At 44.1% G+C, this 17,421-nt stretch overlaps 1 protein-coding gene across 1 annotated transcript in view; it reads left to right on the forward strand.

Annotated features, from left to right (window-relative positions):
• The window catches only part of LOC115481707 (roundabout homolog 3-like), a 163,295-nt gene that overhangs the window by 67,215 nt on the left and 78,659 nt on the right, over positions 1-17,421 (forward strand). Inside the window, exons 7-9 of the mRNA XM_030221044.1 lie at positions 10,461-10,643; positions 14,215-14,238; positions 14,331-14,370. Coding sequence (XP_030076904.1) covers positions 10,461-10,643; positions 14,215-14,238; positions 14,331-14,370 — 247 coding nt within the window. The remainder of the gene's footprint in view (positions 1-10,460; positions 10,644-14,214; positions 14,239-14,330; positions 14,371-17,421) is intronic.

A 17,421-nucleotide genomic window follows, 5' to 3' on the forward strand; every position in this document is an offset into this window, starting at 1 on the left:
AGAGGGAAAGGCAGAGAAGATCAAACAAAGTGGAGTAGAGATAGTGAATGATATTCATGGGCGGAAGAAGGGAGAGGGAATAAAAAATATCCATGGAGGAGCTACGGGAGACAGTAAAGAATACCCATGAAGGGGGACTATGGGCACCACCCCAGCCCCAACCGCTACCTTTCTCTCCCTGCCACCACTTGCTCGCCTGCCTGGTTGCTGCCTTCCTGAATCTGTGGCGGCAATGACAAAAAAGAACTGCGAGTTACCCTTCTCTGCTGCTGCCTCCCAACTCGCTGGCTGCAGACAAAATGAATCCATGCGTAGGTCCATGACCTGTGTGTGTGGCTACTGGTTCCCTCTTCCCGAAACAAGAAGTAATAGGGAGGGTAGGGTTGCCAATTGGCCAGTATTCCGCCGGCCTGACCGGTTTTTGAAAGGCCAGGCTGGCTGCCAGCAGACCCTTCAAACTGGCAATTGAAAAAACATTTTTTTCTTCAGTCTCTGTGGTCAGCAACCAACCTGCCAACCAACTTGCACTGCCCTGCTCTACCTTGCCAACCCCATTTCCATCCAATAGACAGTCAGACTGGCGTGTCAAAGACCCTGACCCTTCCTCCTCCCTCTTTCTCCTCATGCCCCCTCCCTACGGTCTGTGTGCATCTGACTCTTTTTTTTTTTAACTTACTGAAGGTCACTCTAGTCCCTTCCTCCTCTAGGCTCTCTGCTACTGCTGTGGCCCACCTGTCTGCCTCTTATGTAACTTCCTGTTTCCTCTTCATAGGCGGGCCGCAGCAGCAGAGGCAGCCTGTGAGAGTCAATAATTGCCAGAAGCCACAGCACAGCCTGACACTCATCACACCCAAAAGCAAAAAAAAGTACCAAGAGCCTTTAAAAATGGGACAAGTCCTTTTATTTCACAGCATTGATGAATCTTGTATATCAAAGACTCAATCTTGTACATCAATGACCCGACTCGGGCCGTGTCAGGAGTCTGCACCTGAAATTATATATATATGTTCTTATTATTTAGAACATGAATCAGAAAATTGTTGGAGTTGATAAACCACCAAGGACAGATACAGAGGCAGGGCCGCCGGGGCCGGGCCCGGGACAAGGCCACCCCCGGCCCCCCCTCCACCCGCTACTGGGCCAGAACTAACCTTAAGCCTCCTCCTTTCACTTTGCACAAACAGCAGCAGGGCAGACCTCTCCTCCTTCCTTCCGTGCCCCGCCCTCGCGGACGTTACGTCAGGCGAAGGCGGGACACGGAAGGAAGGAGTGGCCTGCCCTGCTGCTGTTTGCGCGAAGTGAAAGAAGGAGACTTAAGGTTAGTTCCGGAGCAAGGCGGGCCACACTGCAGCGGCAGCGCCGGGCCCGGGGACTTTTGTCCCCCCCCGTCCCCCCCTCTCGGCGGCCCTGTACAGAGGTACAGAGATACAGTGGAGGAGTGGCCTAGTGGTTAGAGCACCAGCCTGGATATTCAGAGGTGGCCAGTTCAAATCCCACTACTGCTCCTTGTGATCTTGGGCAAGTCACTTAACCCTCCATTGCCTCAGGTACAAACTTAGATTGTGAGCCCTCCACAGACAGGGAAATACCCAGTGTACCTGAATGTAACTCACCTTGAGTACTATTGAAAAAGGTGTAAGCAAAATCTAAATAAATAAAAAATAATAATAACACACATGCCATAGAAAATATGATAAAAATTGAGTTTGGCACGGATTGCTGGTTACAAATGTAAATATACGGAAAGAAGTACTTAGAAGTAGTCGAATAGTCTGTAGGTTGAGATAAAGTTAAGAGACAGACACTAGAATTGATGTTTAGTCATGGATTGATGGTTACAAATGTAAACATATGACAAAACGCAATAAAAAATTCAAAGTTAAAAAAAATTGTGTTTGGCATGCATATCATGAAAGATACTTTAAATAGTGTGGGCAGGTGTCAGGTTTTTCTCTGTTAAGAAGTTGGCAACCCTAAGGGGAGGGAGAGGGAGAGACCAGCAGCAGCATCCACAGAGCCATGGCCCTACACATTGTTTCATTTTGTTTGCAGCCAGCAACTCTGGGAGGCAGTGGGTGAACAAATGAATGGGCGGCAGGGAAGAGAAACTTGCAGTTCCTATTTGTCTTTGTTATCATGGACTCAGGAAGGCAACAGCCCGGTGGAGATGCCTATGAGCAAGCGAGCAAGTGAGTAACCAGGAAGGGGGTGTGAGGGAGAAGAGAGAGAGAGAGAGATGAAGCAATGCTGGGTGGTGGAGGTGGGGATGGGAGGAAAGAGAAAGACAGGACAATAAGAGGGGGAAAAGACAGGTGATGCTGGATGGTGGAGGAGGAGAAAGATAGGGCAATGCTGGATGGTGGAAGGTGAGTCAGAAGGACAATGTTGGATGATAGGGGGTAAGAGAGACAGATGGGTAATGTTGGATGAGGGAGTGAGAGAGACAGTGGGGCAATACTGGATGAGGGAGTAAGAGGGATAGAGAGAGAGAGAGATCCTGGATGACTGGGGTGGGACAGAGGAAAGGGGAGGAGAGAAAGAGAGGAGATCCTGCATAGTTATAGCTGGGGCTGGGGTTCGGGGGGTGGAGAGAAAGAGGAGATGCTACATGGCAGGCAGAGAGAAGTAGCACACACACAGAGGAAATGCTGCATGGCTGTGGAAAGAGAGTGAGAAGATGCAGCATAGCTGGGAGGGGGGAGAGAGAAGATATGTTGCATGGCTAAGGGGAGGGAAGAGAGACACAAATGCGGAGAGAGGATGATACAGAGAGGAGACGGCTGTATGGATGGAGGGAATGAGAGAAAGAGACAAGAGATGCTGTACGGCTGGGTGACACACACACACAGAGGAGATGCTGTATGGATGGGAGAAGAGAGAAACACAAAGAGGAGATGCTGCACAACAAGAGGAAGAGAGTAGAGACTTGCACAGGAATGGGGTTCGCGGGGGAATAGAAGCAGTTCTGCGGGGATCCCGTGGGGACGGAAGCAGTTCCTGTGGGGTTCCATAAATAGCTCCCAGATAACCTGAGAACCTATACAAAAAGAACTTACAAAATTGGATTGGTGAAACAAGTCTTAATTAGTTCATTGTTAAAAAAATGAAATACACTCTTGCAAGAATGGGTGTCTATGAAATAAGCAGGCACACCCTTCCTTAATGTTTACAGGTTATATATTCTTTCTTTCTGGTTACATTAGGTATCTGCCCCTATGTTTCTCATTGGATATTGATCACATTTACCCCCCCCCCCCCACACACACACACACACTACATCAGTGCTGATTATCATATGACAGTCCCTTCTGAAAATTTTCCATCGACTAAGCTTGAGCCTCTATCCATTGTTAATTCTTCTGCTTGGTTTATATTTTCTTTTTATTTTATTATCTTCAAACCCTTATGTGAGAGCTCTGCATTAGCAGTTTCACACATGGCATGCTTCACTCCCCCCCCCCCTCCCCCCCCCCCCAACTCCCCCTTTCTTCTATTCCCTTTTGTTATAAATAGCTTCACAGTTTCATGGTCTCATGCCTGGCTACATTTTTATTCCAGCTCTAAGGCCTGTCCTTGATACTTTTATGCATCTTAGCGGCCTGGGCCTCTCACCCCCCCCTCCTGTCTCAGCAGTTTTAATCAATTTGCACATGTCTCTTTAGACTAACACAGTTTCTTTGTTGGTAATTTAGAAAGCTATAATATGGTGATCTCTGTTAGAAAGGCCTACACAAACATAGTTATACCCTTATCCCCAAAGAGTTCCTTTCTACGAGGGCATAAGCTATATATTCTATCTTTGCAATTACGTTAAGTGAAAAAGCAATATATTTACACATTTCTCACACTGTGGTGTTCCTGTGGGTATGGAAACAATTCTTGGGGGATTCCCGTGGAAGTGTACCCTGGATTTCTGCCAGCCTCTCACCTACAGAGTACCAAGCTCTTTGACTGCTGCCTCCTCCTCCTTGCTTTAACAGCACAGATGCAGAAAGTCTCCAATAAGGAGGAGGTAGAGACAGTGGCGTAGCCAGACCTGATATTTTGGCTGGGCCCAGAGCTAATATGGGTGGGCACTATATATATATATATAGTGCCCACCCATATTACCCAAGGCAATGAGGAGCCCATCCCCACCCAGAAATTCCCCAGCAATAAATTTTAATAGTGACCACCAGCCCCAGGCAGGCAGCAGGCCCCAGCTAGCTCAATTTAAAAAAAATTACACAGCACATGTCACACAATGTTAAAAATTATGATAAAAAAAGTACTTAAATTTTTATTACCGGCTCCTATTGCTGCTGGGCTCGCCTCAAAATAATGTCGAATCATGAAGAAGAACCTTCCAGGGCCAGGCTCGTGCTCCTCACCTCCGCTCCGCAACCCTCCTGTAAAACGTGCACTGCATGGCATGCACATGATGGTGGTGGGCTGGACTGGAGTCCTAGACTGACAGCTGAGCGGGTGCCCTTCCCTCTTTCTCTCATACCCTTCCATCCAGTGTCATCCCTCTTTCTCTCTCCATCCTTCCACCTATTACCCTCTCCCAATCCTTCCATCCGTCTCCCTCTATCTCCCCTTCCTTCTAGACAGTTATCTCTCTACCCTTTTCCATTCAGCATGCCCTCTCTCTCCCCCACATCCTACCAGTGGCTTTCCTTTTTCTCTTCCTACACTTCCATCCAGGGTCTTCCCTCTTTCTGCTCCCTCCTTCCAGCATTTTCCCTCTTTCTCCCTCCTTGCATCCAGCATTTCTCCATTTGACCAGCTAAGGTCTCCCCCAGTTTCTCTCCAGCAGCTTCTCTCTCTTTCTCCTGCCATTTTCCATGTCCCCTCCTTCTCTCCCCCATCTTGCTACTCATCTGTCTCTCTCTCTCTCTGTACCCCTCTTCCATCTAGCATCTTCCTCTTTCTGCCCCTTCTTCTAGCATATTTCCTCTTTCACCCTCCTTTTATTCAGCATTTCTCCTATTTGTCTCTCCATCTGACCAGTCAGGGTATCCCCTTTGTTCCCCTTCCTTCCCCCCGCAGCCTGTCTCTCCCCTGCTCTTTTCCATGTCCCCTCTTTCTCTCCCCATCTCTCTTTGGCTCTCCCCTGCTCTTTTCCAAGTTCCCTCTTTCTCTGGCTCTCCCCTGTTGTCTCCATGTCCTTTCTCTCCCCATCTCTCTCTGGCTCTCCCCTGCTCTTTTCCATGATCCCTCTCTCCCCATCTTTCTCTGTACTCTCCAGCGTCATCTTCTTTTTTTCTCTCCCCTCTGCTCTCTCGGACACCCTTCCCCTACCAACCACGTTTCCTCTCTCACTCTCTGGCCCTCTGAAACAGGAGCAGCAGCAGCGTCATCAACACAAGAAGAAAAACAAGCGCGGGGCCGCCCGCAGCAGCCTTCAGTCATGCGCTGTCTGCTCTCCCATCCTCTGCCCCCGCTGACGTCAATTTCCCGTTCCGAGGGCAGAGGACAGGCAGAGCCGACAGTGCGTGCCTGCAGCAGCGCGGCCCCGCGCTTGTTTTTCTTCTTATGCCGGCTGAAGCTGAACTGAAGTGGTAGCTCGGTGAAGCACCTGTTTTTGTTCCTGCCGCGGCTCAGGAGCGGCGCGACTATGACCGGCGTCGTTGAGTGAGGCGAACTGAGCGCAGCACTGCTTCAAATTTCAGCGCTCCAGAACGAAGGTGGAGATGTGGGATCACGGATGGGTGGGCCTGGAGGAAAAGTGGCTGGGCCCGGGCCCGCCCAGGCCCACCTGTGGCTACGCCCCTGGGTAGAGACACAAATGGTGACAGAATTCAAAAAGGCATGGGATGGAAACAGAGGATCTCTAATTAGAAAATGGAAGTTAAAAAAAAACCCTAAATTTAAATGCCTACATGTGTGTAGATGTGTCAGGTGACGCTTAGATGTTTACTCCAGCTGTGATGAACTAGAGCTGATACCGGGCAGACTTGTAATGTCTGTATCTCATATATGGCAATCTGGTTTAGGATAGGCTGGAAAGGGCTTAGACAGCAACTTTAGTGGCTGGAACTTGAGGACAGTGCTGGACAGACTTTTACGGTCTGTGTCTCACAAATGAGAAGACGAATAGGCTGGAGTGAACTTCAACGGTAACTCCAGCAGTTGGAACATAAGTATAGGGCCGGGCGGACTTCTATGGTCTATGTCCCAGAAACACCAAAGAACATATGAACATAGGTAGACTCTCACCAACTATAGAATAAGTAACCACTAAAGAATGTAGACAAAAAAAGTTTAATTGAAACCCCAAGAAGCTGGACTCTGCCTACAGTGCAACACCAGAGAAATAGAAACAGTGATGCATGTTCTGTACTGTGCAAAATATAAAGATAGCAGATGTAAATTTCAAAAATTGACACATTCCCACTCATTAAATTAAAAATTAATACATAAAAATAAAGCTAAAGTAGAAAAGGAGGCTTCTGACGGTGTGGTTGTGATCTTTCACTGAACATTTGCCACAGTTTCTTCATCTGTCACGTGCTCGTAAGTAGGGCACTCTATCAATTAAAACCTCAGTTCATTATGCACATGTTCAAATATTTTTAATGCCTCTCCAACCATCCACATGTCCTCTGGAGAAAAGCCTAAAAAAGCCTCCTCTTGGGCATCTTCCTCATCAATTGTTGATGAAGGGAGTACGGATCCAAACCCCTCCATCCAGCATTGCTCAATGCAAGTTGCTGAGATAGCATCCCAGGCCTTTCCACCAAGGTGACGAACTTCCTTCAGGTTGAGTGATGCCAGTGCTGCATCAATTGTGGCATCGTTATCCACCATCATCCTCCTAATCAGTTCACGTTGGTAGTTTGTTTTGGAGACTGATATTATGCCCTGGATCTCCGAAGTTCTATTCTTTAATATATAAAACACAATCTCTCGAGCTCTCCACAGGGGGGTGGATTGGGCAATTATTCAGAAGAAATATGCCTTTTTCTCCTGTTTCAGTTTATGCAAATGAGCTGTAACAGCCGGAACAAAGGATTTATGAAACCAGTCTGTAAAAACTGAAGAGTTCATCCAAGCATTTTTGCTGTGTGTAACATAGTAACATAGTAGATGACGGCAGAAAAAGACCTGCACGGTCCATCCAGTCTGTCCAACAAGTTAACTCATATTTGCTGCTTTTTGTGTATACCCTACTTTGATTTGTACCTGTGCTCTTCAGGGCACAGACCGTATAAGTCTGCCCAGCACTATCCCCACCTCCCAACCACCAGCCCCTCCGTGTATATTCGAAATGCAAAGATTTCATGTTTACGTGGTGAAAACACCTGGGTGATTTGGACGTCCCAATCATGAGTGGCTTTACTTTATGACTGTCCGATTTATTCACACAAAAAAGAATGGTCACTCTGTCCTTTCTTTGTTTAAAGCCTTCCTGTTTGTGTATATCATCCTTGGCTGCTAGCAAACGATTAGGTAACATTTTCAAACATGGTTCTGTTTCATCACAGTTGTATGCTCTTCTTCTTACAGAAGTTTTTAAAGTTCACTTAGGTAAAAATTTGCTGCTTCCCTGTCAGCTGAATGGAACTCCCCTGAGACAAGGACTTGACTAATGGCATGCCTCTTAAATGTGTTGAGCCTCAGCCTTCCGTTAAAGCATTGAACATAGACTCCTGGCCATTGAGCTGTCGGTTGCATTTTTCCATCTGAGCTTTCAGAATGGGGCCAGAAATAGGGATTCCCTGGAACTGAGCTGGATGAACCATTGATATAGCGGTGAATAAGTTTTCATTGTTAGCCAGTTTAATTTTTAATTTTTTTCCCCTCTGTAAACCAACTTCCTCTTCTAAAACAGGGTAAACTTCAGCTTTTTTCCTTTCTTTCTTCCACCCTCTGAGAGTAGATTTGTTGTTGCTGAGTTTGTTGTTTACCAGACTTCAGCTGATTGAAACAATACAGTTGGTTACCAGAACAAAGGATTAAATACAAAACAGCAATATTGACCTTCAAAGCTCACTACTTTGGCTACCCAGAATACTTAGCCAATCTTACAATCCCCTATACTTCCACTCGAATCTTACAGACCTTGAATGATCACTGTCTCATCCTTCTAGGACCAAGACTTGCACACTACGAGTTGACTAGGCATTGTGCTTTTTTCTTTCTGGCACCTTACATCTGGAATGGTCTACCATTACATGTTCGCATTATTCTCAAATTTAAGAACTTTAAATCAGAGTTGAAAACTTGGCTGTTCAACAGGCCTATGGCAGTTCTGAATGACTGAGTTGGCAAGGCAGCAGCTTGCTTTGTTCTTTTATGTCCCTTTTTTTGTTATCTTTTTAACACACTTTCTTTTATCTTTTATCTTTTGTTTTAATTTATCTGTTCCTTTTCTTTTGAAAAAATGGAGTTCTTTTCCTTTCTTTTTATAGCCTGTACACCGCTTAGTTCTGTTTGTCAGAGCAGTTTAGCAAATTTTTAATAAACTATAAACTATTGATGGCAAATAACTTTTTTTCTTGAGTAGTAAGACTTTCGCTTATGAGATGGTTTCTCCATGCTTAATGCTGACTTTTCCCTGTTTCAGCTGCCCAAAGTGGTTTTCATGCGTGCATGGGGAGTGGCCTTTAGCCGTGTAGCTAGATCTCATCCAAAATGTTTTTCGTGCGGGGGAAGGGGCGAGCCTCAACCACATAGCCATACCTCACACAAAGTGGTTTTCATGCATGCATGGGGGGGGCCTCCCCCACATAGTCAGACCTTACCCAAAGTGGAGCGCTGCCAGAGGAGCTGTAGCAAATACAGAGGGTATGAAAAATAAAGGGGAACCATGTCATGATCGTGTTATATATGAATTTGCTTTATCAAGGAATGTGCTATAGCAGGGTTTCACTGTAATACATAATCCAATTAACTCAATAAAGGGCAGTAGATCTGAAACCTGGTGGCCATTTGGCAACCTACTAAAACATTGATAGGCAAATCATTTTATGACTGCCAGTAACCACAAGATTTCTGTTCCAGTGCTGTTGAATATCACTGTTCACATGACCAACAGGAAGATGCTGGACTGGGGAGCTAGGGCTGACCAGGAGCCAAGTATTAAAGTTTCCAGAATGCTGCAAATATTGTTCTGTTTAGTATGTTGCATTATTTTGAATTTTTTTGGTACATAGTTCCCTGGAGTGTGTTCAGTATGCATATTACCATCCGTAAGAGAGGTACTAGATGAGCAAGGCAGTTGTGTTCAAAAGTGGCCTCTCTGTCCCTTTACTGCTGAAAAACAGATGAGCAAGCAGTTTGCTAGTCCCATGAAGATGAAGAAGCAGACATGATGAAAGATGAATTAAAAGCCTTTATTATAGAGAGCAGGTAAAAGGGCGAAGCACGGCCATGTCAGTCAAAGGGTCTTTATTGAAAGCACCAGCATTGGGTCTGTAATGCTGGTGCTTTCAATAAAGACCCTTTGACTTCATTTCCAATGGCTGATTGTCATTTGTGCTACCCTCTACTTCTATTTGGACTACTGGCTACAGATGTAGAGGTATTTTCTCCTGTTTATTTTTTCTGATACTTGTAACTTGGCCTGTCACACTCCATCCCACCTAGCCCCACTCCAACCTACTTTAGCCTTCCCAATTTGAGTCACCGACCACCTATGAAGGAAATGACTCTATATCTTGGCACCACGTTAGGTGTCTGAATGGTTCCAATTCTAAAACTACATCTGTGCGCCAAGATGCTGAGATAGAAAACTAGCATGAGTTGATAGTCGTGCTCCTAAATATAGGTGAGAATATTTACACCAAGGGTCTATTGCTGACGTAAATGTTAGTACCTATATGCAGCAGTTATGCACTTACCCCTGGATTCTATATAAGATGCACTCCCAAGATGCGTGCACAAATTAATTGGCTAACAAACTCAGAATCATCAAATGGGTGCTAACAACCAATTATTGAGATTAATTGGCACCCATTAGAATTTGGGCATGCATCTGGGTGCTTGCTTTTCTATAAAGAAGTGCGCCTAACTCCCGTAGAGCACATCTCAAGAGGGGGCATGGTCATGGGCGTATCAGGGGCATTCTAAAACGTTGTGCACTTAGTTATAGAATACCGGCTCAGCACGTCCAACTTGGGCCGCTAGTATTTGCATCTGGTTTCAGCAGGGGTAGGTCTGGAGCTTAAAGTTTAGATGCAGAAATCAGCACTAAACGCAATTCTATAAAGGGTGTACACCTTTTATAGAATTGCAGTTAATGCTGATCTTTTCTAGTACCCATTTTTGAGCGCAGTTTATTGAATCTGGCCTATAACATACGTGAAAGTGGGAGCCTGACCTATGGCCTGCTTTTTTGAGTTTAGACTCACAGTGTTCATCTGTTTCTGTTTAGTAGATTTACTCCCATGGCAGCCTGCAATATGCTGTCATGAGCTTAGTATGAAAATATTAATGCACTGTTTTCTGACCCCTGCCTATCAATGCATTCATAGAACAAGACCCAGTGACCATTGACCACGGTGAGAACATCAGTCTTGCCGAGCAGATTACAGGTATTGTGAAGCAGCCCACCTTCATCGCTGGCATTGGTAGTGCATGCTGGGTAATCCTGATGTGTTTCAGCATCTGGATTTACTACCGCAGGAAGAAAAGGAAGGAACCAAGTCATTACACAGGTGAGAAGGGAAACAAACAAGATGTCCCAAGGGAAGATATCAACAAATATTTACCAACTCATTTTACACTCTAGCATTCCAGTTATAATTTTATTCCATTGCATCTATGAACTTTTTCCAATTTCTTGGCACTGAGGAACTATAAATCCAGCTTCTCATACATCAACTAATCATCTGATCACCCTAACTTAACCTAAGCTATGTTAGCTCTGGAGATAATTTTAAAATGGTATATGCACTTATGTACATAAGTTTATCCTGGTCAGAGACGTTCTCGGGTTTTAGGCTGAACAGTCTTACTAATGCTTTAAGGCCACTTAAAAAACCCACTTATTTTCCATAGCCTTCCCTACTAACCCTTGAGTTGTACTGGAGGACTGGCTAGTGGTGTAGCCATGTACCCCTTGCTTGCTCTACTCCCTATTTTCTCGTTGTTTCAATTTCTCTTTTGTTATGATGTTGGAGTTCCTTTCCTTTTTTATTGTTTTTATAGAAATGATTGTAAACCGCTTTGATATATGAAAGGCGGTATACTAAGCCTCAATAAACTAAACTAAGTGCATTAAATAAACACTAACAGGTAGCAGTGATCAGCATTTTTAAAAGTGCTGACTACAACAAGTAGAATTAGCCCCAGATATTCAGTGCCGGGCCACTGAATATCCGGGACTAATTTTTTTATATGCAGGAGACACATAAGGAATGCAGGTGCCCTCTGCTCCCCTGATTCTGATCCTCCCTCCCTTCCACTCTCTCGGAAGAAGATGAAGACCCCCATCCAATACTCTTCCCTCCCTCCCCCAATGAGACATGATTCCCCCCCCCCCTTCAAGCCCCATCTGGTCCATATGCACTTCTCCCCACTCCCACTCACAATAGGCCTCCCTGGGCCTACCTAAAGTTCCTAGTGGTCTATTTGCTCCTGCCCTTAACAGCTGCCTCATGAAAATGGCTGTCTTGACCTCTCATGGCAGCCTCACCTTATTTCTGCCCCCATCTCCCCCATTGAACCTCCAGAGACTTTTAGTAGGCCTGGGAGTGCATATGAACCTGGGAGGGCTGAAAGGAGGATCATTGTCTTTTTGGGGAGTGGGAGGGATGTCTTTATCTTCTTCCGGGGGTGAAAGGGAGGGAGGGGGGTTCATTTTCTTTTGGGGGCGGGTGAGGGGGAGGGAGGTTTGAGTGGGGCATCGGCATGTTCTAGGGGGGATGGGGTTGGCACCGCTTCAGGCTCAGACCCGGAATTTAAAAAGGGCACCAGCCGATATTCAGATCGGTGCTCGGTTAACTTTCACTATAAAGTTAGGACCATTATTGTTATTTAGAGCTGTTTGCCAGATAAAGAGCACTCCAGCAAGAAGAGACTGGTACTGTAGGTCCAAATGAAAACACAAGAACAGGTCCATGAAGTCCAAAATAAATTGTTTATTCAAAACTGTGGTTTTAATTAAAGATTTTGCTTTGGACTTCATGGTACTACTTCTGTTTTTCCAGATAGAGAGTGCTTACCAGTTGTTCTTATTTAGGTAGGATCTCTTTGAGGCTAGTGAGCTGGGTGGAGAATTGTACATTACCTTCTCTGGGTATGGTTGGATATTGTTGTTTGATCTAATGTTCAGTGCAATGGCCATACTTCTCGGGACATGGCAATCTTAAGGTATGGAATCTTGGAAAGGGACCAAAATTCAGAGGCTGTCTGTAAGTACTTATGGGAAGCCCCTCCCTGGATCCCTCTCCCCAAATGCTGGTCCTGGTTGGTCCAAATTAGAGGCCATGATGGCATCAGGCAAGACAACACTATTCACTGATGGGAAAAACTGAGGGAAACTGGTAAGTGTGTCAGATTTGGTCTGGAATGGAGTACTCCTGCAGGACCTGGCAGCAGCAGCACACATGACTGACACCATTATTGTTCAGAAGAAATGTTTGATCCAATTTCTGTCCTACATAAGGCACAGTGATATTTAAGGCATCAATATCAGTAGGAGTCAAGAAAAAGATGACTTTGGACCACATCAGCAAGATTTGGCTGGAAAGCCTATTCAACTAGAGCAAAGAAGTCCCTTGAAAGCAGAATAAGAATCTGTTATTCTAGAGAATACTGACAGAGCAGTGCCCTTGCCTCTATTGCACCTCTAAGTAGCTTAGCAGATCTGGAGGGTCTACATCTTAGGTGTAGGAGTCATGTGAGTTATTGTGGCTTGCTCCCGTCTAGTTTAGGTAGACCTTGAGTACATCCCACTCATCTAGACTGGTCTGGTATGGACAATAAGAAAGAAGAAATTTGGACTTACCTGTTTATTTTCTTTCCTTGAGGCCAGAATTCGCCCATGGCTGTCAAGGGCTCTATCCGACAAATTCAGAAAGTTAGCAGTGAGTATGTTGTAGACCACTTTGAAGATACTTTTGGTGTATGGAATTATCTCATTCCTAGTTCAGTTTTAACTAATTAATTGAAAACCCAAAAACATAACAATTGTCTTCAGTTATCTTTAGAATCCTAAGAAGCTGAAGACCCTGTATGGGGAATGAAGTCAGTTCTGAGCTGCTTTTTTTCCCCTCTGGCTTCATCTGCTGGTAGAAGGATATAACCAATTAATTTGGAGAAGTCTGGAAGGAATCAAGGAAAGGAAATTAACAGGTACATCCAAATTTTACCTTTCCTGTGGGAAAATAGAACTATAACTCCATGCATAAAGTAGAGCAAAACCAGGACAGGATCGGCCTCTATGGATTATTAATAATAAAATGGTAATAATCTAAGTTTTATAGACCACCTCTACCAAAACCTCAGAACGGTTTACCTTATAAAACACAATTATAAGATAAAGAAAACATGCATAATCAAGAAAAATAATTAAACAGTCAAGTCTTTAATTTTTTTTTTAACTCCAATAATCACTTTCTAATCTAAGTTCCAAAGGAAGAGAATTACATAACCAGGGTGAAGTGCTACTCCAAATCTAAAAAGAAAGAAAACCAAAACTGACTTGCTAGGGCTGGCTTAAGGGATAGTGGTGCCCTGAGCCAACTTGCTTTGGCAGCACCCTCCCCCCCCCCCCCCCCCCCCCGGATCGCATTGCTTTTGGTGCCCTTCCTTCCTCCCTCCCCTACATGTTCAGCATCTTTCCCTCCCTCTGGCTGGCATCTCTCCTCCCCACACTGGTTCAGTCTCTCTTTCCCCCTCTCCCACCTCCCCATGGATCTGGCACTTCTCCTTCCCTCCAAGGGGCTGGCTGAAGGCAGCCTCTCACACTGCTGCTGCTGTTGCCAGCAACTGATGTAAACTTTACAGGACCACAGGGGAGTGAGAGAAGTAAGGATCAGTGCCAGACCTGCAGCGACAGAGAAGCGAGAAGGAGAGAGACCGAACTGGAGGGGGAGGGGGAGTGGAGGGAAAGAAAAAGCTTACCTGTAGATCAGGTGAGGTCAGAGACTGGGTGTTTTACCTTAATTGCCGGCGGCCAGCGCATCATCTGGTGCAATGGTAAAGCTAGCCCTGAGTCTAGCAATAATCACATATTCTCCTCACATTTGCTGAAAATAATCATTCTTTTCTCTTCTTTCCCAGCATCCTTTGTCTACACTCCGGCAGGTAAGAGAACTTTGTGCTATCTGAGATTTTGTTAATGATAACGGAATTGGATTAGTGGATTGACTCATGGGCTATCATGTTTATCTTTTCAGTTTCATTTTCACATGCGGAAAATGCCGAACACATAAGAAGGTGAGTTTTAGCCGGAAATGTCTGTTTCTAGTGATTAGCCTTACCTCTCCCAGATGTCCATAACTAAGATACAAAAACCAAAATTTCTCAGTCATGAAGAAAAAGTTAAAAAAATTCTTCTACAGTTTAAAAAATTCTTCTACGATAATTTCATAATATACATCTAACTTTTACCTGACAGAATATTCATTTCTCAATGACAATGATTTCTAGATCTCTCCCCTAAGCAGGTCTTAATCTTAAAAGTCAAAGAGCCAGATTAGGATAAGGATAAAGTAGAAAAGTAGTTTACTGGAATAGTTATTTAAAAAAAAAAATATATATATATATATATACCACTGGCATAGTCATGGGTGGACCTCAAGGGCTCTCTGTCGCATGGCCATGGGTAAATGTTCTCTTACAGCATGGCCATGTGTGCCTGGGGTTTTTTACCTGCTGCAGTAAAAAGGGCCCTGGTGCGTGGGGAAAACGGTTCTCACCGCTAGTGCAGGGCCCTTTTTCCCGCAGCTTGATAAAAGGACCCCTTAGTGCGTACTATAAGAAGCCTATTTTATTCCTATGGGCTTCTTAGCATTGGTTCATCTATCCCAGTATCCCGTTTCCAAACAGTGGCCAAGCCAGGTCACAAGTACCTGGCAGAAACACAATTATTAACAACATTCCATGCTACCAATCCTGGGGCAAGCAGTTGCCTCCCCATGTCTGTCTTGTAGAAATATGGAAAAAGGCTGGCAATTGTACTCAGTGAAAAACAGTCTCAATAGCAAACTACGAACTTTTCCTCCAGGAACGTGTCCAAACCTTTTTTAAAGCCCAGATATGTTAACCACTGTTACCACATCCTCCTGCAAAGAGTTCCAGTGCTTAACTATTCGTTGAATAAAAGAATATTTCCTCCTATTGGTTTTAAAAGTATTTCCATGTAACTTCTTTGAGTGTCCCCTAGTCTGTGTACTTTTGGAACAAGAAAAAATCGATTTGCTTCTACTTGTTCTACACCACTCAGAATTTTGTAGACCTCAATCATATCTCCCTTCATCCATCCCTTTTCAAAAGTTGAAGAGCCCTAACCTCTTTAGCATATCCTTATACGAGAGGAGTTTCATCCCCTTTATCATTTTAGTCGCTCTTCTTTGAACCTTTTCTACTTCTGCTTTATCTTTTTTGAGATACAGCGACCAGAACTGAATGCAATACTCAAGGTGTGGATGCACCATGGAGCGATATAGAGGCATAATAGTATATTCAGTCTTATTCACCATCTCTTCCCTAATAATTCCTAGCATCCTGTTTGCTTTTTTGGCTGCCGCCACACACTAAGCAGAAGATTTCAGCGTATTATCTACAACGACACTTAGATCTTTTTCTTGAGTGCTGACTCCCAAGGTAGACCCTAACATCAGGTAACTATGATTCAGATTATTCTTTCCAATGAGCATCACCTTGCATTTGTCCACATTAAACTTCATCTGCCATTTGGTTGCCCAGTCTTCCAATTTCCTAAGGTCTTCTTGCAATATTTCACAGTCCACACATGTTTTAACAACCTTGAATAGTTTTGTATCATCTGCAAATTTAATCACTTCACTCACCGTTCCGATTTCCATATCATTTATAAATATGTTAAATAGCACCGGTCCCAGTACCGATCCCTGCAGCACTCCACTGTTCACCTGCCTCCATTGAGAGAACTGACCATTTAACCCTATCCTCTCTTTTTTCTGTCCAAAAACCAATTCCTAATCTACACCAGAACCTTGCCTCCTATCCCATGATTCTTTAATTTTCTCAAGAGTCTCTCATGAGGAACTTTATCAAAAGCTTTCTGAAAAGCTAGATACACTGCATCAACCAGCTCACCTTTATTCACATGTTTATTCACACTTTCAAAAAATGAAGCAAATAGGTGAGGCAAGACTACCCTCAGCTGAACCCATTCTGACTCTGTTCCATTAAACCATGTTTGTCTATGTGTTCTACAATTTTATTCTTTATAAAAGTTTCCACTATTTCGCCCGGCCCTGACGTCAGGCTTACCAGTCTATAGTTTCTCGGATCACCCCTAGAACCCTTTTTAAAAATTGATGTCACATTGGTCATCCTCCAATCTTCAGGTACTACGGACGATTTTAACAACAGGTTATATAATACTAACAGCAGATCAGCAATTTCATGTTTGAGTTTTTTGAGTATCCTTAGATGTATGCCATCCAGTCCAGGTGATTTACTACTCTTTAATTTGTCAATTTGGCTCAGTACATCTTCCTGGTTCACCGAGAATTCTGTCAGTTACTCCACATCATCACCCTTGAAACCCATTTCTGGTACAGGCAGATCTCTTACATCTTCTTCCGTAAAGACAGAAGCAAAGAATTCATTCAGTTTCTCTGCTATGGCTTTGTTCTCCCTGAGCGCCCCTTTTGCTTCTTCATAATCTAATGGTCCCACGGATTCCCTTGCAGGCTTTCTGCTTCTGATGTACCTGAAAAAGTTGTTATTGTGAGTTTTAGGCTCTGCGGCAAGTTTCTCTTTATATTCTCTTTTAGCCTTCTTTATTAATGCTTTGCAAATGACTTGCCAATGTTTATGTTGCTTTTTATTTTTTTCATTTGGGTCCTTTTTCCATTCTCTGAAGGACAATCTTTTGGCTGTAATAGCTTCTTTTACTTCACCTTTTAACCATGCTGGCTGTCGTTTTCTCTTCTTTCCACCTTTGAAAAAAATGGAATGCATCTGGACTGGGCTTCCAATATGGTATTTTTGAATAACTTCCATGCCTGATTTCGTGTCCTAACTTTAGCAGCCAATTCTTTTAGTTTCTTTTTAACCATTTTCCTCATTTTATTATAGTCACCCTTTCAAAAATTAAATGCAGCTACAGTAGATTTCCTTTGTGAGTTCATCCCGGATAGTAGCTCAAACTTGATCATGTTCTGATCACTGTTTCCCAGGGGACCCAACACCGCCACCTCTCGCACTATGCCCTGTACGCCACCAAGGACCAGATTGTATATTGTTTGTTTATACTTTGTTTTTAAATTATGTCTG

The sequence above is a fragment of the Microcaecilia unicolor genome, chromosome 12, assembly GCF_901765095.1.
Source record: "Microcaecilia unicolor chromosome 12, aMicUni1.1, whole genome shotgun sequence".
Lineage (NCBI taxonomy): Eukaryota > Metazoa > Chordata > Amphibia > Gymnophiona > Siphonopidae > Microcaecilia > Microcaecilia unicolor.